At 38.5% G+C, this 27,130-nt stretch overlaps 1 protein-coding gene across 1 annotated transcript in view; it reads right to left on the bottom strand.

Moving 5' to 3' along the window:
* Nucleotides 1-3,608: 3,608 nt before the first annotated feature.
* Nucleotides 3,609-27,130, bottom strand: part of LOC138933117 (uncharacterized) — a 37,713-nt gene continuing 14,191 nt past the window's right edge. The window contains exon 2 of the mRNA XM_070295617.1: nt 3,609-4,019. Within this exon, the coding sequence (XP_070151718.1) occupies nt 3,609-4,019 (411 nt within the window). The remainder of the gene's footprint in view (nt 4,020-27,130) is intronic.

The following is a 27,130-nucleotide window of genomic DNA, read 5'->3' as shown; positions in this document are numbered from 1 at the left end:
GCTGTGATTTTTATGATATTTTTCATAGACTTCTCATAAGATTTATATTGCTATATTAATATAAATTCATTGCTTTTAGTCATAAGTTAACCTAAAAATATTAATTATGCATTAATTACATTTATATATAAAGTACAAATAAACATTATATACATGAATGCGTATTCGCGCGTATAATTACCAGCTTATCGAAAACATGGCCAACCAAAATCTCCAAATATTCCTTCGATTCATTCATAATCATTTTCCAATAATGTATTTATCACAAATATGTTATAATTGATAATGCACTGATTCACTCTGCTATTCGCTCAGTTTTATTAATGTAACCTGTAACCAAACTTTGCTCGATATGACATCGATTAAAAGAAATCACTTCTCTTCCTTACACTATTAATAGTGTACAAGTTTAATAATTTCTTTTCACTTTTTATTACTTCTCTTCGTTGTTGCACTATTCTGCGATACTTTTATCACTTTTCGTTCTATTATTCCTCGATATATACTATATTGTATAATTGAAAACTGCGCGACACACACAAAATTGTCTTTCAATCAATATAATGTTTTTCATACATTACTCTGCGATTATTCCCAGACAGCACAAAGATGTCCTTAGGACGTCCAAAGGGCATCCAGGACATATATGTAGGATATCCTCAGGATATCCCATTATAATCCTCAGATTTCCTCTGGATGTCCTGAGGAAGAGTAAATGATAGCCGTATATTAACCTCTGGAGAATCCAGGGAGATCCTGTGGAACATCCTAAGGATTTTTATAGGATATGTTAGGGATATTTTTCGTATGTTTCAAGGAGCAAATTTTAAAATTTAAATATAAATTAAAATTATGTTTTGTTATTTACTGCCAATATTAAAAATCTAATATTAAAAATAGTTCACCGTTCTTTAATATTTGAGGCTTTCGTGCTGTACATGAATATTTTAGGTTTGGCTCCCGGGTTTGAGTAGTGTAATATTTTCTAAACAATCCAATATCTGAATTCCCTATGTTGGGATTGCATCAGAAATTGAACTGATAGAAAATAATTACATTTGTAATTTCCTGTCAGTTGCTCTTTGCAAACTTTATATAATTCTCATGACCAAATCTCAAATACGAGTTCGCGTGTCGCATAGCGGTAAACAAACGAACTAGCGGTGTAATACTATTGTTTGTAAAGTTTTTGGAATGTTGCGAAAACATTTCTCTTGAAATATTAAATAAATAATAATTTTGGATATATGAAAATGTGCGCATCAAATTCAATTATTAATATTAAACGAAATTAATGTTAACAATTAATTGCACATGTATATGTCCTCTGGAAATCCAAAAGACATCCAATATAATAGACAGGGCAGATATATCCTACAGACATCCAGGGGTTATCCAGTGGACATTTATAGGACAATACTTATTATAATACTTAAGAGTTCTAAATTATATTAAATAGCCCACACAACTAAAAATAATTATGTATGCATATCAAATTTTTATAAATATATTTATAATAATATGTTAAAACATCCTACAAATATCCTGAACCGTCCTGGACATATTCAGGATGATCCTGAGGATGTTTTGTGCTGTCTGGATTATATATTATAACCTTGTTACATCTTATACCATACATTATTCCACGATTATAACCTTATTATACGTATCATATACGTATGCATGCTCATACACAAAATTGTCTCTCAAGGCGTATTTGCACACTCAAGCGAATAATCATACATGACCGTTGCAAACGCGCCTTGAGGGACAAAATCGCTTTGCGTGTTGCGTGCGAGCATATGTACGTGAGCGACTGAATCTGAACCTGAAAGAAAAATGAGAAAAAATGTCACATTTTTGGTATACGATTAACATTCCTCAGGATTGACTGCACCAATCTTATTCAAACTGGTCGCAATCGAAAGCTTGCATCCACATTGTATAAGAAAAGTGCCGTCAGATTTTTGATTAATGGCTTGGTTTCTGAGAAATTTTAATCAAAAATTTATTAGACGTAAAACTCCGGATAAGCTACTTGGTAGCGTCGCGGCCCCTGTACATAGGCAAACTGTTGACAAGCCAGAAAAAATTTTTTTTCATATACTTGGCGTCGCGACGCTACCGCATCGCTTGATATGTATATATAATAATTAGAATTTTGGTAATAGCTTTCCACATCATCCATGAGGTACTATTGTCGATGCGTTTTTTTTATAATTTTTTTTATAGTTCCCAGTAGGCCTATTCCACATTATCCTATTACTATTTCATTATTTTTATTATCTTCTAGTGGAATAGGCCTACTGGGGAAACCACTTTAAAAAAAACGCATCGGAAATAGTACCTCATGGGTGATGTGAAAAGCTATTATCTAAATTGTAATTATTATATATACATATAAGGCGGCCGTCGAGCCTCGAACGATAGTGGGGGAACCGCAGGCGGCGCCTCAGATATCGGTCCGAAAAGGGTATCTAATTCCGAGCATTGGTCTAGGATGTTAAATATATGTATATATTTTTTCCTAAAGCACAATTTTTATGATTTAAAAAATTATCTTACGATCTTCTAATATTTAAAAACTTTCAATAGATCACACACACACACGCACGCATGCAGGCACGCACACACACATGTACGCACGCACACACGCACACACGCACGCACGCACGAACACACACGCGCGCGCACGCGCGCACGCATACACACATACACACATACAAATTGCCAACTGCTAAAATATTTTTAAGTTTTTCATGAAATTATGATTTTTTTAACAACATATTGATATCAATGTTAAGATCATACAGAAGAGATAAAAACATAAACTTTTTTCACTATGTTTTTTCACTATATTTTACTTCTTTCGTTGCTTCTCTTTTCCTGCTTCCCCTCTTTATCATCCTTTCCCTCTCTCTCGCCCACTCCCTTTCCCTCCTCTCCTTCCTCCCTCTTTTCAGAGAACTGTCTTTCTCTTTTTCTTTCTCTTTCTAGCGCGTTTTTTAATTTTCTGCTAGCTTTGAACACAGCTTCGAACAAATCTGCAGCACCAAATTCAAACCGACAGATTTGGTTACTTTTCAAGCATTTGAAGGAGAGAAGACCATCTCTAACATGGCATAAATTGAGTAAAAAGATGCACGTATATATTTACAATATATCAATTGCTGCCATCATAATATTAATGTATTTGAAAAATACGCATTTCTTTGGTACTTTTTTCATAAGAAAAATATTTTTTTTAGATATTTTATTAATTAGTTTTTAATTATTATGTAAAAACGTTTATTATATTTTAAGAACTTTTTTTTAATAATATAATAATAATAAATCTATTTTTGTTGCTTTTGATTATGATAAAGAAAAAAGTAGATTATATTTATTTATACAACTTTATGCTGTGCATAATACAATGTAACCTCGTATTAGCGTTTAAGATCCCTTCTATATGTGCCAAACGATTCATGAGTACAGCTCCGTACAATGCATTATTATGAGGTTCTACTGTACTTATAAATATAATGTACGTATAAATACATTATTCTAACTAATACGGCAATCGTATACTATGTAAAAGATTTATAAAAATATATTATTTTCATCACTTACTCTATTATTTTTTGATGTTTTTTAATGCATGATACGATATGAATTTCATTAGTAGCTTGCTCCACTTCGAGAGCCAATATCTCCAGTTTAGCTGTGGAGTAGAATAAAATAACAGCAATCATAATATCTACACCAAGGCAGAAGACAGTTTGTGCAATTATAAATATTTGCATAATGTAGAGAATAAATTTTCTTAATAGTGGTTCTGTTGAAAACGGATACCACACATCCGTGGGAAATTCTAAAGGTAGAAATAACGGTGCGCAAATAACGGTGACCCCAGCTATGATAAAGGATATCGCAACAGCCGAGATAAACAATGCATAACGATCTACATATTTTTGTAGAATAATTTTTTCGCGATCTTCTGCGACTTCCACAAATTTTTCGATGCTCATCAGTAGACTCTAAAATAAATATTCATAATTCGAAATAAAATTACAATAAAATTTGAAATATACAGGATGTCCCATTAAAAGTGATAACTCCCTTTTATCTTTTAAACTAAAAGAGACAGATCGTAACAAATATGTACCAAATTAAACAGTTTAAACTGAACTCTATTGCGAGCATAGTGATTGCTTCCAAAAGTTATGTGTGTTAACGAACGAAGAGATAATATTTTTATACTAATATGAATACTTGGATATCATAATAGTTATAGCGCTGTTTGAAACAAATAAATCGATTGTGTGGGGGATTTTATAATCAAATGACAACGTGACATATATCAATCTCTAATGCGCGAGTCAGAAGTTGGCCACAAGGCAGGGCACAAAGTGAAAAGGCCTGCCATATTTTAAGTCGATAAAACTCGTATAATATGTAAAATATTTATATTATACCACACATTGTTATATTGATTTCAAATAGCGCTACAAATTTTATCGTGTTCAAATATTCACAGTAGTATAAAAAAATTATGTATGCTCTTCGTTCGTTAACACAGGTAGCTTTTAGAAGCGGGAGTGGTGCACTTGGACACAGTATAATTGGACACGGTGCAAATGGACACGTTACAAATGGACACGAGATTTTGCACACGGTTCAATTGGACACAGTGCATTTGGACACAGTAATTTTGGATACAGTAGCTTTTGGACACATAAGAAAATACGCATCGTTTACTTGGACACCGCTCAATTGGACACTGTTTATTTGGACACCGTTCGTTTGGACACCGTTATTTGCCCACCGTTCGTTTGGACACCGTTCGTTTGGACACCAAAATTTGATTTAAATTATACGACGTAATCCACACCAAATTTTTGTTTTAAATAAGAAATAGGTTTGGGTTAAGTTATATCTTCCGGAAGTGGAGCCCCCCCGCAGGGGGGGGGGGCGGAACCCACTGTATCCATGCATGACATCCAAATATGCGAAAGGCTAAACAAAGTGCTAAAAGCAATGTAAAATTAATGACATCAGTATCAGAGATATATAAGTATGAATATATTTTATTTTGACAGATATTATAACCTTCAAATGTATCTCCTTTTCACGATTTCATATTTTACATAGATTTACCAGTATAAAGTGTTATAAGAATACTGATTATATTTTCCCAAAATGATTTTTATTTCTCTCCATCTGTTACATATTCAAACAAACAGTGCGCATGTTTCTGTGTACAAATGAACGGTGTCCAAACGAACGGTGGGCAAATGAACGGTTTCCAAACGAACGGTGGGCAAATGAACGGTGTCCAAACGAACAGTGGGCAAATGAACGGTGTCCAAACGAACGGTGGGCAAATGAACGGTGTCCAAACGAACGGTGGGCAAATAACGGTGTCCAAACGAACGGTGTCCAAATGAACGGTGCGCATCTTTCTGTGTCCAAACGAACGGTGTCCAAATGAACAGTGTCCAATTGAGCGGTGTCCAAGTAAACGATGCGTATTTTCTTATGTGTCCAAAAGCTACTGTATCCAAAATTACTGTGTCCAAATGCACTGTGTCCAATTGAACCGTGTGCACAATCTCGTGTCCATTTGTAACGTGTCCATTTGCACCGTGTCCAATTGTACTGTGTCCAAGTGAAGGCCACTCTTTAGAAGCAACCATTATGCAATAGAGTTCAGTTTGAACTATAATTTGACATATATTTGTTACAGTGTAACGATGCATCCTACCGTTACCCTCCATTGTTACCCGGCCGCTGATCCGCTGGAAGTTCGCCGTCCAACAAACACCGGTTGGGCAAAATGCGGAGGCGCTGAGCGACCATTTTTAAACTATTAAACAAAACGCATAAACATCTAACCACCGTTAGGCGCGCGTAAACGTCGAGAGCTGGTGATGCGCTCGGGTACTGACCGACTGATACCGAAAACACCCGAGTCGCGTGCGCCGGTTCTATGACAAAAATACCATTAGCACAATAGGTGAATTACGCAGACGCGCGCGCCGAAAACTAGTATTAATAGAGCGCGTTTTTGTTATCGAGACCAGATCTTCCGATTCGCCAGAATCAGTAAGACGCCTGGAAAATATCTAAGATCCTTAAGAAAGCTCCTACGAAAGAGAAACAGGGTTGGGAGTACCTAGCCTTCGTCGAGAGTTTGCAGCATCTCAAAAGAGCAGTACTTCCGAATCACGGTTAGAAGCAAAACGAGATCGGGCGTATTCGATCCCACCGAGCGTTCTCGTCACCTCACAGATTTCCAATCACCTATATGTACCGGCAGTATTCACGAGGAGGGGAGTTCTCCCCCACGGACGGGTATACTCGTCAGCCGCAACACTCCTGAGTCCGAATAAATCTACATCGCGGTCCCGCTAACCGACACTATTAATATCCGTTCGAATTAAGAGACTCACCTTCAACCGCCATCGTCAAACTGAACTCGCCATAGATATGGAGCAATAAATCCCACGCCGAGGGACGACCCGCATCCCTACCGCGACACCAATCGACGCGCGGAAATCGATATTATCGCACATACGCGTCAAAGGACTGCTCACCGAAGCTACCGAAATTACCGCCCGCACGGTCCACGACCGACAGCTAGCGGTTCCTACCGAATCCGCGCCGCGTGATTTGTAATCGATAATTCGGATCTCGAAGAAAGGTGACCGCGCTGCATTTGTAACGGCAGGGCCGTTACTATGGCGCAGTAATGTGTAGCGCATAAATATATCTGTATTATATACACGGCTCGCTTTACTTCACCCAGCCTTACCTGTCCTGCTATCGCTATCTTTCACCCGCACACTCTATCTCTCTCGCGGTGTCCCCACGCGGTACCGACCCCACTACCGGACCGACAACACCTAGTGGGGGTAACAGCCGTGTATATAAGCCCTGCCGGCCGAGACATCGAGACCAAATCCCGTCCTGCCATCCAGCTCCTGACACCGACCTAACCACTGCCTACTACCTCTTGGGGGCTAAGATTGTCCTTAGCTCTGCTGGGTTGCATCGGCTCTCTCTACCTCCAGGACTGAGGTTGCCCTCAACTCCGCCGGGTTGCACCGGCTCCTATCTTTGCCTGGGGCCAAGGCTGTACTTGGCTCCGTCGGGTTGCATCGACCTCCGTTGCCAAGACAGGGTCCGACGTGACATTCGGCCCTACCCGCAATACCTAGCCACTCAGCCTGACACTAGGTCATAAGTTGCATGTCGTAGACCAAAGTCGCTAGCCGCGCCGTAGTACTAAGCCTGGTAGGAATAAGTTCGCTAGTTATGGCCGTAGGAATAAGTCTAGTAGAAGTAAGTCCGCTGGTTCTAACCACGCCATAAGAATAAGCTCGCTAGTAATAAGACCTAATAGTAGTAAGTCCATTAGCTGTAACCGCGCCGTAATACTAAGCCCACTAATAATAAGACCGAGCGAGGTGACCGCGTTACACATTGTATGCAGCACTGTCCGAATTAACTACGTACCATGCAGTATATGCGCTTATATACTTATATAATACATACTTGTATAATACACACACGCTTACATTCAACGTGCACACGCGCACCTCCGTATATTCTACATTTATGCGATCTCACACATATCTTATACATTCAAGCGCTCACATCCATAGATTACACACTCACACACTCGTTGTACACTACACGCACATCTTAAAATACAATAAATCTTTTTCTTTACAAATACATAACTTCGTGTTCGTATCTCGTACCCCTTTCACGAGCCCAGGATCCCGACCGAGATGTTCTAGTTCGTCTCGCGAAAACGTTACAACAGTTTATCTCCTTTAATTTAAAAGATAAAAGGGGGTAGTTACTTTTGATGGGACACCCTGTATAGATATGTATACGATATATACAATATATATTGTTGCGTCCGCGAATCGAAATGGATATTACTCGAACACGCGCGACACAATCGGCACTCACCGGGACGTAAATAAATAACATTATTTAAAAAAAACGAAAGGAACTTTAATAACAGCAAGAACACAGAACACAAAGTACAGAACAGATAATCTCGTAATCCGTCAATCCGTTCGTTCGGAATCGCATCCGTCGCGAGACTCAAGATGGCCGAACACCCTCAAGATGTCCGCCGTTGTTTAACAACAATCCTTAGCAACGTGTTTGGGAATGTTCTCCCGGAGACGGGTATAACAGGTTCAGGAATAACCGTCATAGACGACTCACAGGGACGCAACAATATATATTTGTGTATGTGCGCGCGCGCTTGCAGATGCGTGTGTACATGTGTGTATGTGTGCGTGCATGTGTGTGTGCGCGTGCGAGCGTGCGTACGAGCGTGTGTGTGTGCACGCGCGCGCGCACGTGTGCATGCGCGTGTGCATTGCGTGCCGTATGCATGCGCGTGTGTATATGCGTACCGTATGCATGGGCATGTGCGTGTATGCTGCGCGCGTGCGCACGTACAGGGTGAGTCATATGTTTAAAACTTCGTGAATGTATTCCAGGATAAAAAGTATGATCAAATGTTCCCATGAACATTAGACCAAAAATGCTTCGTTATCTAAATAATAAACACAAATGTTATCAAATAATGACTATATTTAAAAGCCTTAGGTAGGTATTTGTTTGTTCATGAGAGATGCTGTGAAAGTGTTACTATTATAATTGACACTGTTATAGTAAATAAATAAATCAATATTAATACTGTTTGGTTGAACTGCCTCAAGCATACTAACCAGTGATGCCAGAAACTGACTCCGGTAGCATGAGATAGCACAGTGCTGGGATTTACTTGCACATTTCGGCCCGATTCCGTGGCTCACGCCTCCACTGCCCTCCTTACCCCCCACTCACCGCTGGTGCGTTAGCAACAAGTCGCCAGATACGCGTAACTAAAGAGCGCGACGCTTTGTCTCAGAAGCGTCCGTATGTAAGAATGCCCAAATATAATAATAAGACAATACTTTTTTTAAAGCACCGCGAAAATTCTCAAAATTAAAAATTTTTCTTCAATATTTTATATCAATGAAATATAAAATATTGAAAAAAAACTTTTAATTTTGAGAATTTTCGCGGTGCTTTTAGAGAAGTATTGTCTTATTATTATATGCCGCGTTCCCACGAACGTGAATTACGCTTTCGTGCTCACTTTAGTTTCTTTCACGCTTAGTGGAAAGCGTGAACTGTTCACATGGAATTATTAATTCACGACAGTGTAAATCGAATCGTGGCCATGAATAGAATAGTTGCTGAGGGTTGTCAGATTATGTGTTCTATTTAAGCTTATGAAATTATTCGCTTACTTGGAACTGAACAAAAGAAACGTAGAAAAAGGCGATGGTGAATTAGACATTGGATATTACAACGTCCAATTTTGGGAGGTTCTACATTTATACAAGTAAAACTTAAAAATCATTATTCCGATGATTTTAAAAATTTCTTACGAATGACAGAAATACAATTTGCATATTTGTTAGAACGTATTCAACCTCTTATAAGAAAACGTGACACCAATATGAGACAAGCAATAAGTGCCAAAACAAAATTAGCAGTAACGTGCTTGCGTTATTTAGCAACAGGAGATTCTTTTAAAAGTTTAGAATTTTTTTTCCGTGTTCCAAAAAACAATAAGTAAATTTATCCCGTATACTTGTGATGCCATTTATACTTGCTTAAAGGAGTTTATTGGAGTAAGTAAAAAATTAATAATTATTATTATTTTTGTTATTATATTGTTTTCTATCTCATAAATTATATAACTAAAAAAATAATATTATGTATTATATAACGATATGTTTTCGAAGATATGCTTGATCGTTTAAAACAAGTCTTCTTGCGATTACGCTCGACTAATTTAAAGTTGAACCCAAAGAAATGTTCTTTCTTTAGACGGAAAAGTAAATATTTGGGACATATAGTTTTTCAGCAAGGTGTTATATCCTTGTACTAAGAAGCAGGTTCGTAGCTTCTTAGGTTTCTGTTCTTATTATAGAAAATTCGTGAAGGAAATTCGCTATCAAATTTTCGTTGATAACGAGGCTATTGTTTTCATTGACTGAAAATTTGATAAAATTTGTGTGGACTGAGCAGTGCGAGACAGCTTTTGAGGAATTAAAGAAACGTTTAGTGTCTTCTCCTATTTTATCTTTTCCGAAGGATAAGGGTCAATTTATTCTTGATACTGATGCATCTAATCATGGAATCGGTGCGGTATTATCTCAGGTTCAGGATGGGGCAGAAAAGGGTGATAGCTTATTATAGTCGTGTGTTGAATAAATCTAAGAGAAATTATTTTGTTACACGTCGGGAGTTATTAGCTGTTATAGATTCATTGAAATCGTTTCATCATTGTTTATACGGTAAATTCATAATTAGAACCGATCATATTTCGTCACGCTGGTTAATGTCATTTAGAAATTTGGAAGGGCAAATGACGCATTGGTTAGAACAAATTCAGTAATATAATTTTAAAATTGTTCATCGGAAAAGAAAACTTCACGGAAACGCTGATGGTTTATCGAGGCGCCCTTGTGAAGAGACCAATTGCAATCATTGCAATTAAATAGATTCTAAGAAAGAAGAGTTAGTCGGAAGAATGATTCTTGAGGAAGAAAATCTTGGAAATTAGGGTAAAGATCAATTAGAAGACCCGGTGATTCTCAAGATTCTTCATGGAAAGGAGGAAGATCAGTGTCCTTCTTGGCAGGAAATCGTTTCGAAGAATTCTTCCACAAAAACTTATTGGTCACAATGGAATTCTCTGGAGTTGAAAAATGGTGTTTTGTTTAGGAAATGGGAATCCCCAAATTTGCAAACTTGTTTTTCAGATGATAGTTCCACAGAAGAGGATTAAGGAACCTTAGAGGAAAAGAGTCTTAGAGGAAGCTCACGATTCTTCTTTAGGAGGTCATTTTGATGTAAACAAGACTTTGGGAAAAATTTGAAAAAAATTTTATTGGGCCACTTGTAAGCAGGATGTTGAAAATTGGTGTAGAGTATGTTGTAAAATATGCATAGCCAAGAAGGGTCCTTCTGATAAGAGATCTGAGATGCAAATTTATAATTCCAGAATTCCATTTGAAAAAGTACAAATGGATACTTTAGGTCCATTTCCAACATCTTTGCTAGGAAATAAATATTTATTGATCATTTCTGATTGTTTTTCTAAATAGGTAGAAACGTTTCCATTGAAAAATGTTAGGGCAAAAACTATTGTAGAAATTTTTGTGGATCAGGTAATTTCAAGATATGGTGTATCTTCAGAAGTACATACAGAACAGGGAAGGAATCTTGATTCACGAATATTCCAAGAATTATTACATTTCTTAGGAATTAGGAAAACAAGAACAACTCCATTTCATCCTTAATCTAATGGTTTAGTCGAACCTCAACATCAAATAATAATAAATTATCTAGCAAAATTTGTTTCAGATAATCAACGGGATTGGGATAGATGGATAGGAATGAATCTGTTGGCGTATAGGTCCACTAGATATGAGACTACTGGGATTTCTCACGCTGAGTTGTGTTTCGGTAGATTTGAAATTATCTTTGGAACTTCTTCGTGGAACGTTCTCCAGAAAATGAAGAAAATTTATCAGAAGAGAATTATGTTTAAAATTGAGAAGGAAATTAGACAAGGTTCATAATGTGGTTAGGCAATGTTTAAATATGAAGTTGTTCAGAAAATCTCGCGACTTTTACGCAATCTCCTCAACAGCATCTTACTCACTCTGGTCCTTCTCTTTAGTGTTCTCTCTCTCTTCCTTTTCTCTCTTGTACGCGACCTAACCCAATCCCGAAGCCTGTCCTATCAATCTAACCGGCATCGCGCCATGCTATCACCCAATCACAAGCACGCTCTCAGGACCTTATCCGCGCTCCTGCATCGATATCGACCCTTCCGGAGATTCTCGATCATTCCGTGAATACCCGTCTCTAGCAACAAGTGGCTGTTCAGACCGGCCTACGTCTCGGATTAATTAGCGATTCTTTGTTCGGATCAATTATATAATTCATCAGTTCGGTTCTTAGCGTGATTCATTATTGTTAATCATCATCAATCTGCATCGGGAATTTCTCATTTGGTAATGAACGAATATTATCAGTAACAAGGACAAATAACGGGTTATTGGTGCGGATCATTGGTTCGAATACTAACGGTCTTTCTCTCTTCGAAAATTTATTTAGTATCGCTCTCGGATTTATCTTATCTTTCTGTGAGGTCTTTCGTGACGCACGTCGCCTCTAGAACAGTTTACAAAAGCTCTCGGAATTCGGTTTTGCTACTCGGATCGGATCAAGTGAACACTATCCCGGTTTTCTCAAGGTTTTCGGTAACGACAAGGAACTTATCAACCGCAAATTAAGCATCGAAATACGTTTGCGCGAGGAATATTTGTGAGGTGCGGCTCAGACCAGGGTGAGTGTGCGTGACTCCTAGCTGTTCGGCCGACACCCCCCGAAACCAGAAACTTCTCGGGTCCTTTATCAAACAGAAGTCTTTAAGGGCAAAAGCGTTTTAGATACATTTTGAACCTGGATAGAAGGTTTAGTTGTATAATCCTTGAAGAATCGTAAAAAGAACTCCCAAATTACAAAATAATTGGGAACGTCCCTATGAGGTAGTTAAAAGATTAAACGACGTTGTATATTGTAATCGGAAATCTAAGAAGCATAGGAATAAAATAATTCATTTGGATGGGTTGGCCTCTCATCATGAGAGACACATTTAGATATCTGTTGTTTTGAGATTAAGACAGAAAAGTGGATTCTGTAATGAAAAAGATTGTTTTGCATCCAAAGCCTAATTTAATGTAATTTATTTTTTTTGTTACTCGTTTAATTTTTTTTGTTTCTTAACCAGTTCAATGAGGAAAAAGCGGTATGAAACATGCAGAGTTTGGTTGAAAAATTGCGATGTGAAACATACGGGTTTTGATTGAAACACGATTTTATTTTCGAAGACTGCCTCACCCGCGGTTTTTGAGCCATAGTTTTCCCGTCGGGTTTTAAGCCGAATGCCAAGGCAGGGGCTTGAGAAACTCTCTTATGAAGATGTCGGATTCATGGTAAATACTCCTTCTTGTCCGAAGATTTCTTTCCTTCTTGAGAAACGGCAGCATAGGATATTTCTACAAATCGGACGAGGAGTAGGGAACAAATTTTGTAGTAAGAAGATTTATCGGAGTCGAAGGAGCGGGAAACTGATTTGGTGCCCTAAAGTTGACAAAAATGAAAAGGATTCGATGACGAAGATTCAATCGAGCAAGAAGTCATTGTGGCACCTGGAGTCTTTGGTTTGGAAGAATAGAACTACAGTCAACCCATTCAATATAAACTCGTCGATCACTGATTGTTGGAACGACAATTTTGAGGAAGAGGGCGGGCAGTGTTACGTCCGTATTTCATCCCTGCGAGTCGTCTGCGCTAGTTAATCCTGAAGTTGCTGTTCCCGTTTCTAAGAGATGATCTCCAAACACGTTACTAAGGGTTGTTGTTAAACAACGGCGGACATCTGAAGAGTGATCGGCCATCTTGAGTCGCGCATCGGTGGTGATTCCAAGCGGACGGATTGACGGATTACGAAACTCTGTTCTGTGTTCTTGCTGTTATTAAAGTTCCTTTTGTTCTTTTAAAAGAGTGTTTATTATTTATTTCGCGGTACGCGAGTGCCGGTCGTATGTGTGTCGAGTAATAGTGAAGCCGATGCGCGAGCGTAACAATACTTATGATTCACTCATATATAATTTAATATATCGTGTGTGGCGGATAATCCACCACCAAGTAGAAACGCATGCCATATAAGGCGCGCGAAATACTCGCGGGAAATAAAGGTCCACGCGCTAATCACGTGCCACGCGCACAACAAGCAGCCACCAGCAACTCGCAGATACGAGGCCATCAAGAAGGCCCTCATAGAGCGCCTAACAGATTCACAGGCGCAAAAGATAAAGCAACTTCTTGAGCACGAAGAACTAGGCGACAGGAAACCGTCGCAGTTTCTACGACATCTGACTACCTTGGCCGGAACGACGGTATCAGACGAGCTGCTAAGGACCTTGTGGCTAGGGCGATTGCCTCCACAAATGCAAGCAATACTAGCTACACGAACGGAGGACGAACTGAGCAGCGTAGCAGAGCAAGCAGACCGAATACACGAGGTCAGCAACCGGACGCTGGTGGCGGCAATCGGACAGCAAACGGCAGCAACACAAGCAGCCAACCCATGGACAGCACAGATAGAAATGCTGACAAAGCAGGTCGCAGCACTCACGACACAGATGACAAGGTTCATGAAGCAAAGGAACACCCGAGGCAGCACGAGAGAACGCTCAAGAAGCAGGAGCCGAAATTATCAAAGAACACCTAAACAAGAGGGCATATGCTATTATCACAAACGCTTTGGAGCAGAGGCACGCAAATGCACTCAACCATGCACGTACAAGAAGCCAAAAAACGAGGAAAGCAGTCATTGAGGGCGGCCAATGACGGCGACACAGAACCTCGCCGCCTGTACATAAAAGACCAGAAATCAAAAATAACATTTCTGATAGATACAGGCTCCGACATAAGCGTCTATCCACGCAGGTTTAGGCAGGGAAATCAGCAGAGACAGCCATTCGATCTATTCGCAGCAAACGGCACGAGGATCGTAACGTACGGCATGATAACCCTGCAACCAAACCTGGGATTGAGACGAGCATTTCCATGGCGCTTCACGGTAGCAGACGTAGCACAACCAATCATCGGCTCAGACTTTCTGGCTCAATATCACCTATTACCAGACGTCAAGAACCGAAAATTAATAGACGGGAAGACCGGACTGGCCACGCCAGGAACGGCAAAATACAGCGAAGTCACCTCGATAAAAGTTGTGAAAGAGGAAACACTCTACCACCGTATAATAGCAGAGTTTCCGGGAATCACACAGCCCGCAGAAGCGCAGAAGATAGCAAAACATAATACAGAGCACCATATAGCGACAACACCAGGACAGCCGGAAGCAAGCCGACCACGCAGATTGGCACCCGATAAATTACAAGCAGCAAAAGCGGAGTTCGACCTCTTGCTACAAGAGGGAATTATAAGACCATCAAAAAGTCCTTGGGCATCACCGCTACACATGGTGCCAAAGAAAGAGAATAACTGGAGACCATGCGGAGACTACCGCAAACTAAACGCGAGAACGATTCCAGACAGCTACCCAATTCCGCACATAGAGGACTTCGCGCAAACGCTGCATCAGAAACAGATCTTCACAACAATCGATCTAGTACGGGCATACAACCAGATCCCGGTACACCCCGCCGATATCGTAAAAACGGCAATAGCAACACCATTCGGACTCTACGAATTTCTATACATGCCATTCGGATTGAGAAACGCTGCACAAACATTCCAACGTTTTATAAACGAAATCCTACACGGACTGGATTACTGTTATGCCTACATAGACGACATACTGATAGCCTCAAAAACAAAAGAGGAACACAGTAAACATATGAGAGAAGTTTTTACCAGATTAGATACATACGGGATCAAAATAAATCCAGCCAAATGTGTTTTCGAGGCAAAACAAGTAAAGTTTCTCGGATACCTCGTGTCACAAGAAGGTACTAGGCCACTTCCTGAAAAAGTCGAAGCCATAAGAAACTTTCCAAAACCTAGCAGCATTAAACAAATGCGCCAGTTCTTGGGGATAATAAACTTTTATAGACGTTTTATCCCCGGGGCTGCTAAAGAACAGGCAACCCTCAACGACGTGCTGAAAGATCCAAAGAAGAAAGGAAAAACACCTATCACATGGACGACAGAACTAGAAGAAGCATTCACCAGCTGTAAAAACAGCTTAGCTCGAGCAACACTACTGGCACATCCAGATCCAGCAGCAGAATTAGCGGTAACAACAGACGCCTCAGACACCGCAATCGGAGCTGTAGTCCAACAACGAGTAGACGGACAATGGCAGCCACTCGCGTTTCTAAGTAAAAAACTTAACAACGCACAAAAGCAGTATAGCCCGTATGATCGAGAGCTACTAGCGATCTACGTTGCTGTAAAACATTATAGACACTTGCTGGAAGGACGAACATTCACAGTATACACGGACCATAAACCGATTACGTTCGCCTTCAGACAAGATCCACTGCGCAGCTCACCACGACAAGCCAGACACCTCGAATTGATCGGACAATTTACAACCGACATTCGACACGTCTCCGGAAAAGAAAACGTCGTGGCAGATTCTCTTTCTCGCGTAGAAGCTGTAGAAAAGGCAGTAAACTACGAAGCACTCGCTCGAGCACAAGAGGAAGACCCAGAGTTACAAAAGATCCTGAAAGCGAAGAAAGGATTAAAACTAACAAAGATACCTCTTCCCGGAACAATAACCGGATTGTATTGTGACACGGAAACGCCAATCACACGACCATACGTACCAGAAGCACTACGGCGACAAATCTTCCTGTCACTACATAACCTGGCACACCCAGGAAGAAAGGCAACAGTAAAAGTCATCACACAACGATACGTATGGCCACAAGCACAAAAAGACTGCACAAGATGGGCACAAGCATGCATACCATGCCAAAAAGCAAAAATCTCAAGGCATAATCAAACACCGTTGGGAAACTTCCTAAATCCCACACAGAGATTCCAACATATACACATGGACATTGTAGGATCTCTACCAATTTCGAAGGGATACCGATATTGCCTAACCATCATAGACCGATTTTCGAGATGGCCAGAAGCCATCCCAATACGAGACATAACCGCAGAAACAGTCGCACAACACTTATACACAGAATGGATCACACGCTACGGCACACCAGCAAAAATTACAACGGATCAGGGCCGACAATTTGAAGCAGGTTTATTCAAACAACTAACACAGCTAACCGGTACGACGCACATAAGGACAACAGCATACCACCCGGCAGCCAACGGAATGGTCGAGCGCTTACACAGACAATTGAAGGGCGCAATCAAATGCTATCAAACCACCTCATGGACGGAGGTACTACCAACAATACTACTAGGCATTAGAGCCGCATGGAAGGAAGACCTGCAGGCAACCCCCGCCGAAATGGTTTACGGAGAAACAATCCGGCTCCCTGGACAATTCCTATGGGAACAACAGGGACAGGAGAGAGAGCAACAATCAGACACAGTAGTTGAGAAACTACGCAAAACTATGCAACAGTTAAGACCCGTAATAAAAAGGCACGGACAGAAAGCAGTATTCATATTCAAGGACATGGCAACGACACCACAAGTCTTCGTACGCCATGACGCCCCAACCGGAGCGCTACAACAACCATACGACGGACCATACGAAGTACTGCAAAGAAATGAGAAGACATACAAGGTCAAGGTCAACGGAAAACCAGTCAACATATCAATAGACAGACTGAAACCAGCATACGTCCTAGAAGAAGAACCAACGCCAACAACGCTAACATCGCCAACAACGCTAACATCGCCAACAACGCCAACATCGCCAAAAACGCCAACATCGCCAGCAACGCCAACAACGCAAGAACAGAAACAGCCAATAAAAAAGGGATACACCCGATCCGGAAGACCAATACGACCACCGGTCAGATTCAACATTGACCAGTAAAGGGACTTCACCACAACCAAGGGGGTCCTGTGGCGGATAATCCACCACCAAGTAGAAACGCATGCCATATAAGGCGCGCGAAATACTCGCGGGAAATAAAGGTCCACGCGCTAATCACGTGCCACGCGCACAACAAGAACCGCGCGCTAAGCACGTGCCGCGCGCAGGACGAAGACCACGCGCTGAGCACGTGCCGCGCACAGGACGAAGAGCACGCGATAAGCACGTGAATAACAGCTCAGGTAGTCAAATACCTAACCGCGAGGCGGCGAATTGGACAAACCAAAATCTCGCTATCAGAATACCATCAACAACAGTATATAAGGTAGCGAAGCGACAAGGCAGAACAGTCTGCTCACGCTTTCGAGAGCGCAAGCAACAGATACGTGAGCACGACTCTTTTGATATACGCTTAGAGCGTCAAAAAGCTGTTAAACAGCGCCCTAACAGGTTCGCCTTCACGACCGCTGCCGCCCCGTTCACCAGGGGCCGACCTACGGCATAGAGCGGACCAGCAGGGCACACAGCGAACTAGCGAACCACCAGCCAAGCGGGTACAGTGGTCATTACTGCCCTGGAAGCTGGAGCCGCTGGAGATACCGGCCGTCAACTTCACACGTCCTCCAAGAAGCCTGCTCGCTATCTGGGACATCCGACTGAGGAGGTATACATCACCCTCCTATCCAGCAACGGTGCCAGCACTCCTGACACCACCGGCGCTGACACCTCCCAGGAGCGACGCAAAAAGAGGCGACAAACAGGAGCGGGCCACCCAGACGGATCGTCGCAGCCTGGTACATCGCGGCACGCAACACCGACAACCGCAGAAACAGGAGCGGGCCACGCAGTCCTCCGACTCCGACTGGGAGGCCACCACCAGGACGACGGCCACGCAAACAGAGGCAGCATATCACAGGGCCTCCACAAGTATCCGGCGAGCGGTTTCCACACCAGCGAAGCCCAGGGGCACGTCCGGGCAAGGACCCTTGAAGTGGACTCGAACCACACCACACATCTCGTGGCGAGAAAACCTCGCCACGCGTAGGAGTCGCTAAACGCGACGCAATCGGCCCTTTTCAGGGCCACACAAAATTTAACACTTGTACATATATAATCAGGAGAATATATTTATTGTCGATACATAGACCACGCATTCTACCTTTCAATCGACATCCTATCTTCGAACACATCTACGCGACCACCACATCGTGTATATGTCGTGTAACGGCTGGTATATAAAACATTATATTTGCAGAATCAAATACTTATAAAGTTTGCACACATGCTTCATTTTATTAATAGAAAACATATGTCATATATATTTAAGTAATTGCAATCCATACACACAATTTATAAAACTTTAATTACATTTGTGCTTGTGATAGTGATATCTTAATAGTATTATTTATCATTAGATGAAACGTATTATTAGAGAAATATAGTAAAAAAACACAACACAGGTTCTAAGTAGGTCAACGTCAATAATAAAAGAGTTAATAAGAACTAAACGCGCGATGAAGGCACAAATAAAAAAAATAATGAACTTCTAATAAATTACAGGCGCCATTTATTATACGTTTCGGTCTCTCATCGGGCCATCTTCAATATCTATATAATAAAAATAAGAATATAAAACAAGATAACTATGCAAATTAGAAACTTGTACATTTCTTCCCCATTATTTTATTTCGCTCACAAAGTTTTAGTTCCTCAAAGCAAGCGGGTTTCTCAATCCTGGCTTCCTTATAGAGGAAGACATCTCCAAATTTATGAAAATTACAGCATGTATAGACATTTCTCAAAAAATTCAAAATTTTATAAAAAATAAATTCTTGCACAGATCCTCACCAAATCCAATACCAACCATTCATTAATAATATTCTATTAATGTAAAAAAATTTTACTCGATATCTCAAGATTTACGAAAGTTAGAATGTATACAAACATTTCTCAAAAAATTCAAAATTTTATAAAAAATGAACTTTTTCACTGATTCTCATCAAATTCAATACCAACCATCATTTAATGATACTCTATTCATTGTAACAAATTTAGCTCGATATCTCAAAAATTGCGGAAGTTAGAGGTTGTATAATACATTTCGTACATACATACGTACATACATACGTATATACGTACATTATACACTGTTCTAAACATATTGGCATAGAAAACTCGAAAAAAATTTTGTCACGAAAATGAAATTTTCTCTGTGAGGAAGCAAAATTATAAAAAATACAAAACAAGATCTTCATATAGTAAGAGTTAAATACAGTAAAATATATCTAGTACAATATAATATGATAGTAATATCTAGTAAACAATCGATAGAAATGCTTAAGGACCAAATAACGGATGTCCGTATAACAGTAAATCACAATGAAAAGACAAAACGCGACATTAATATTAATAAATTAGAGTAAAATAATTAACATATGATAATTTACAAGATGTGACTAATATAATATAAATAAAATGCAAGTTAAAAAATGTAGAATAAAGCGCTTTTTCTCGCTTTCTTTCTTTTCTTTTTTTACGTTTCAGTCCCAAACTGGACTCTTTTTAATGTAGTAAAATTGAATATAAAGAACGGTCAGTGATTAAAATTATAACAAACTGCCAACATATAAAATGCCAAAACTGATTAATTGTTAATTGTATTGAGTCTCTTCAACGGCTTCTCAATGAGATTACGAGAATTATTATCCATCACATAGTACCAAAAACTTGCAGTAAATGATGCCAAAGAGGCGCTAAGAAAATTCATTTATTACAATGGTGGAACAATGTCAAGTAAAAAACAATGTGAAATAAAATCACGACTTATCGATGGAGGATCAACATCGAGAGAAATATTGCAAACGCTTAAATATTGTAATAACGCAGAAACATCACATTCGATGGTATGTCTTAAACTACCGCGCGGATGGAGAAATAAAATACAGCGAATGGGAACAACGAAACAAAATAAAGTATAAAATAATCAGATTATATATAGAAGCGGCTAAATTAAAATTTTTTTAGCTTTCCGACGATCCGAAAATAGGAAGAATTGAGTAATTCCGTGTCGCTGTGCAGGTTCAAACCACATTTCTGTTTTTTTATATACAGACTGAAATGTGTATGGAAGGAGGGGGGGAGGGAATTTAAGGCGGTAGGAGGCACGAACCAACCATCCATCTCTTCCACGGCAGCGGGACTGTCGTATCAGTATAGGGCATTTACCATATATACTCTTTCAGTCCGACAAATAATTATTAGAAAACAATATTTGCGAACCTGAAAAAATGCGAGTACGAGTGGCTGAATCAGGAATTGAATCCGAGTCTTTCGCTTTCGGGCAACTGCTCTTACTGCTGAGCTATTCAGATCTCACATCTTATGCCATTTTAACACAGTTTATACGATTCCAAAGCAATGTTGGAATCTCGCTTAATAGATGCGGTGCCGACCGCCATGGAGAGATACCCAGCACGTCTCCAGAGCGAAAGTCATATGGTTCAGCTGCCAGGGCTGGTTGATCGTTCGCGAGGAAATGCGAAGCCTCTATGATCCTCCTCGAGTAGCCCATCCTAAATTACTACGTCTAAGCAACTCCCTCTTCTACTTCCAATTATCTGTGAGTCTTCTAGTACGGTAGCATGGTTCATTATCTAAAACTTCTATTCTATTTTGTTCCATTTGAAATTATGATTTTTCTTAGTTTAGTGGTCTGTAATTATGGAGGTTTGAGGGCAAGATCTGTTGATGTAATTGCGATGTTCACTTATGCGAGTTTTTAATAGTCTTTTGGTTTGAGCAACATATGACGCCTCACAATTGCAACAATTAATTTTATAAACAATATTGTTACAATAGAATTGTGGGAATGGATCTTTATGACCTTAAGGGGATCCAACAGTGACGAGCGAACTCCGACGGGTTAGCGCCCTCATCTAAGCGTAACTAAAATTATCGATAATACCGACCGAAATTATCGATAATATCAATAATTTTAGTTCCGCTGTTACCGATAATATTTCTGCATGTTTTATGCATATTTGAAAGAGAATTGTGTTCAATATGATGAAATCGGACAACATCGTGTATTTCTACTGCTCTATTGCCTCGCATGCATATTTAAGCGTATCTAAGCGTATAGATAACAGTATAACATAGACACGTCTCTGCCTTTATTGCATATTTGAACACAATTGCACACATTACTTATATGGACTTATATATATATATGTGCGTGTGTGTGTGCCTTCCATATATCTTTCCAAGAGGAATAATATTTGGCCATGTATGTGTGTGTGTGTGCATGTATTGTTATATATATATATATATGTGTGTGTGTGTGTGTGTGTGTGTGTGTGTGTGTGTGTGTGTGTGTGTGTGTGTGTGTGTGTGCGCCTTTTATATATATATATATATATATACATACATACATACATACAATGGCACAATACATATATATGTATTATAATATATAATAACGGTTATATTGCTAATCTTATATAACTATTAAATTGCATCCGATTCAAAATATTGTAAAGCAACCAGCACACGTAAATTGCCTCTGGAATACTTTTTACAATAACCAGCACACATAAATCGCCTCTGGGATATTTTTTACAATAACCAGCACACGTAAATCGCCTCTGGGATATTTTTTACAATAACCAGCACACGTAAATCGCCTCTGGGATATTTTTTACAATACCCAGCACACGTAAATCGCCTCTGGGATATTTTTTACAATAACCAGCACACGTAAATCGCCTCTGGGATATTTTTTACAATACCCAGCACACGTAAATCGCCTCTGGGATATTTTTTACAATACCCAGCACACGTAAATCGCCTCTGGGCTATTTTTTACAATAACCAGCACACGTAAATCGCCTCTGGGATATTTTTTACAATAACCAGCACACGTAAATCGCCTCTGGGATATTTTTTACAATAACCAGCACACGTAAATCGCCTCTGGGATATCTTTTACAATACCCAGCACACGTAAATCGCCTCTGGGATATTTTTTACAATACCCAGCACACGTAAATCGCCTCTGGGATATATTTTTAACCAGAACGCTCATGCAAACCGCATCTGGTATGAAATATTTACAACCAATTCACGAAAAGATCGCTTCTGGGATCAAATATTTCGGCAATATTTAGAGCGCACATGCAAACCGCATCTAGTATGAAATATTTACAACCAGTTCACGAAAAGATCGCTTCTGGGATCAAATATTTCGCCAATATTTAGAGCGCACATGCAAACCGCATCTAGTATGAAATATTTACAACCAATTCACGAAAAGATCGCTTCTGGGATCAAATATTTCGGCAATATTTAGAGCGCACATGCAAACCGCATCTGGTATGAAATATTTACAACCAGTTCACGAAAAGATCGCATATAGATAATATATAACACACATAGTATGCTCGGATCAGAAAGAGACGGACAGAGAAGAATGGCAAAGAGGAAGAGGATATGAGTGTAAGTGAGCAAGTGTCTATACAAGTGCCAAAAGTAAGAAAAAAAAGGAAATAGTTGGATCTTTCTCCGTAGCAATACTTTATGCTCACTAATATTTAGCGACTGATGTGAATTATTAATCGATATATCGTTGTACAGCCATTCCCTCGCATACTCATTCCTATTCTCTCTCTCTCTCTCTCTCTTTCTTTTTTTTGCCCATGTCTGTCTATTTCTTTATAACAAAAATACTATATGAGTACTAAATACTATGTGCATCATATACATATAATGTGTATGTTCATGTATTGTAGTAATTCTAAATTCTATTTAAAGATTAATTTTATGTTACAATTTTTTTATACAAAGGTCTTTATGTTGTTTTCTATTTAAGAATTGCTTTAAAGATATAATCAAAAAATAAAAAAAGAAACTTGAAATATTACATTTTTATATAATATTACATTATCATACTTATATTTTTGTGTAAACTGCACGGAAAAAAAATTCAATTATATCTAGCGACATATTAGTATATAGTATACATTAAAACAATTCCTTCTAGAATTATGGTATATAAATACACTAACCTTTTGACCCTTATTCTTTTTAAAGAAAGTCTGCGGGCAAAGCGAGGCAAGCGTTTCTCATTACATTTTCGCCCTATTATATGAACACACTATGACTACACAAACACAACACTCGTTTTTTAAATTCGACGCGTTATAACGCGTTATAACGGTTGAGCACACTTTTGCGGTTATCTCTCGTTACGCGTATGTACACAAACGCGCGACTGAGACTGAGACTGAGTACTGCCGCGCACTGATATTATCGCATGTGCCTGGCTGTGTGCATGTGAATAGTACAGTCGCCTTATTTCCCGATACGTACATACATACTTAGATACATGCATGCTACAAATATCGCGTAATAATAAAAACAAATGCGCATCTTTATAAACGAATATTCTGTAACCGAATAAAAAGTTATTTTCATATTGATTAAAATTAATTCGATACATAAAAACATTATTTATTAATATTTTACGACGTGTCATTTTAATCACAATAATGTAATTAATGCATTTAAATTATTTTTGGATATATAAAATGCGAAATACAGACATTTGATTTTCTATAGTAACATGACATATATATACAGGGTGTCCGGCGTCAACCGCAACACCGGTCATGTGCAGGTAGAGCAGGTGAAACCGAGAAGAAAAGTCCTGTACCGCGCGCTTAATAGTGTACGCCGCTGCGCATTCACAGCGCGCGGCTCACTGACGTGCGCCCGGCTAAAGGTCGGCGCTGATTGGCCATACTTTACTCAATAATAACTCTTTTATTAAGTGTTATAGAAAAAAAAGGTAAAGGACTTTTCTTCTCGATTTCATCTGCTCTACCTGCACACGACCGGTGATGCGACTGACGCCGGACACCCTGTATATATATATAAATTTTATAATAATTTATATATATTAATCTAACGTGAAAGATTATAGATAAAGGGAGCCTCACGAGCGAGACTTCGGAACTCTTCGATATTTGTCGTCTCGCTTGCTCCTTCATTTTTTCTCGCTATTGCTTTTGTCGACTCTCCAGCATCGCGCGGGGATCTTTCCTTATATAAACATCTTATAAAATAAAAACTGAAACTTTCATATTGTATTTTATTAGTATAAAAATAATTATAATGAATTAATGAGATTCTTGCAATTAAAATAACACCAAATATGACATAAATCGGATAATTTTAAATGAAATAAGTAATCATAATTTTAATAACATAATTGATTAAAAATAATCCGATTTATGTCATGTTTCGTGTCATTTTAATCGCAAGAATCTCATTAATCCATTATAATTATTTTTATACAGATGAAATGGAAAATACAAGTTTCATTTTTTATTTAGAAGATGTTTATATTTTGTAGATAAGGAAAGATCCCCGACGCTGAAGAGTCGACAAAAGCGAGAGCGAGAAAGAATGAAGGAGTAAGTGAGATAACAAACATGGAAGAGTTCCGAAGCCTCGCTCGCGTGACTCCTTTTATCTGTAATCTTTCACGTATATATGTCATCTTATTATAGAAAATAAAACTTTTGTATTTCGCATTTTATATATCTGAAAATAATTGTAATGGATTAATTACATTTTTGCGATTAAAATGACACCAAATACGATATAAATCCGATTATTTTAAATGAAATAAGTAATCATAATTTTAATAACATAATTGATTAAAAATTATCCGATTTATGTCATGTTTAGTATTATTTTAATCGTAAGAATCTCATTAATCTATTAGAATTATTTTGATATCGATAAAATACGAAAAACAGAAATTTTACGAACAATATGTAACCCGAGATATTATAGATAAAGAGAGCCTCGCGAACGAGACTTCGGAACTCTTTGATGTTTGTCATCTCGCTTGCTCCTCGTTCTTTATTGTATTCTTTCATCCCCATTATTATATTCTTTTATTTCTTCGACTTTTATTCTTTCTATATTCTCGTCTTCCTACATAATAATACATTAATTTATTCGTCTTTATTTTATACAACATAAATGAGATATTGTGTATGTCATAAATAGAAAAAGTATTTAATTATGTGTATTTTTGTATGTACATGTGTTGTATTTAACTATAGTTAAATAGAAAAAGAAAATAATTTGTGTATCTCATTTATGATGTATCAAATAAACATAAATAAATAAATTTATTTATTTTCATGTAGGGAGACGAGAATAGAAAGAATAAAAATTGAGCAAATAAAAGAATATAATAATGAGAATAAAAGAATACAATATACAATAATGAACGAGCAGAAGGAAAGAGAGAGAGAGAGAGAGAGAGAGAGAGAGAGAGAGAGAGAGAGAGAAAGAAGCGCGAGTGAACGCGTAAGTGAATATGCGAGGAGCATGAAGCTAAGCGATACGTAGTACATAGCGAGCGAGCGATTAGAAAGAGACAGAGCGTATCAAGTGTATGATCGAGAGAAAAAAGATACTGCAATAATGTTAGTGCGTACATGTATATTACTCTACACGCATGAAAGAGACAAAGGTAGTACGATTATGTCTGTCCTTGTCGTGTAAGATTACAGCTCCGTCTATCGCGACATCACGCAACTAATCTACTGCTCTGTTTTACTCTTGAGCCTCCATCTCGCACACACACATATGCACGAAAATTTTATTTTGCAAAATCTTTTTTATAAAGCTTCTAAACTCACTTCTGTAAGTTTACTTATACTCTTTGATGAAATGCCGAGTGCGGAGTTTACTGATTAGGCACGTGTAGATTACACATTTGTTATATTAAGTAAATGTTGACGCAGAAGCCGATAACAAAACTGTAATTTTCTCATTTTTTTTAACTTTTCATATGAAATGTTAAACTCCGCACTCCGTTATTATGTGTACTTTAATTGTGGAGAAGGATTTGTTGATATCTATAATCAACAAAAAGATTTTTCAAAATAAAGAATATTCGCGTTCTGTCGGTAATATTGGATCCCCTTAATGAAATGTTTAAGATTGTCAAGACCAATGTTAGACAAATAAAAGTCGGTGTTCTTTTTATGACAGATTTAAGAATTTTTCGGAGACTGATTTGATATATGGTAGTAAACGAAATTATCTAGAATCTAGGATCATCTATCTAGGAATTATCCAGGATCAGGAAACTTTTATCATCTATCTAGGAATTATCTAGAATCAGAAAACTTTTTTTATTAATGTCTGAACGATGGAATAGGTATTTTAATCTAAAGTTAATTGTGTCAAAAATAAAATTGAGAGGATAACTATTCTTTAATAGAATATCAATAATAAAAATTAGGTATTTTGGTGGAAAATGGGATGGAAGAGAAAAAAAGCTGTATCTACAAAACTAATTCTAGCGCCTCTTTTTTTACATAAAGGATGTTGTGAATGATCACAGAATCACAAAAAAAAAATATTTTTTAACTTTGAACCTCTGGTTCAATACATAATTTCTTATAGATTTTGGGT

This window comes from Polyergus mexicanus, unplaced genomic scaffold (genome assembly GCF_030449975.1).
Source record: "Polyergus mexicanus isolate NDT 795.1 unplaced genomic scaffold, iyPolMexi1.0 SCAF_5, whole genome shotgun sequence".
In the NCBI taxonomy this organism is placed as follows: domain Eukaryota; kingdom Metazoa; phylum Arthropoda; class Insecta; order Hymenoptera; family Formicidae; genus Polyergus; species Polyergus mexicanus.
This window is presented reverse-complemented; position numbering and strand designations above follow the sequence as displayed.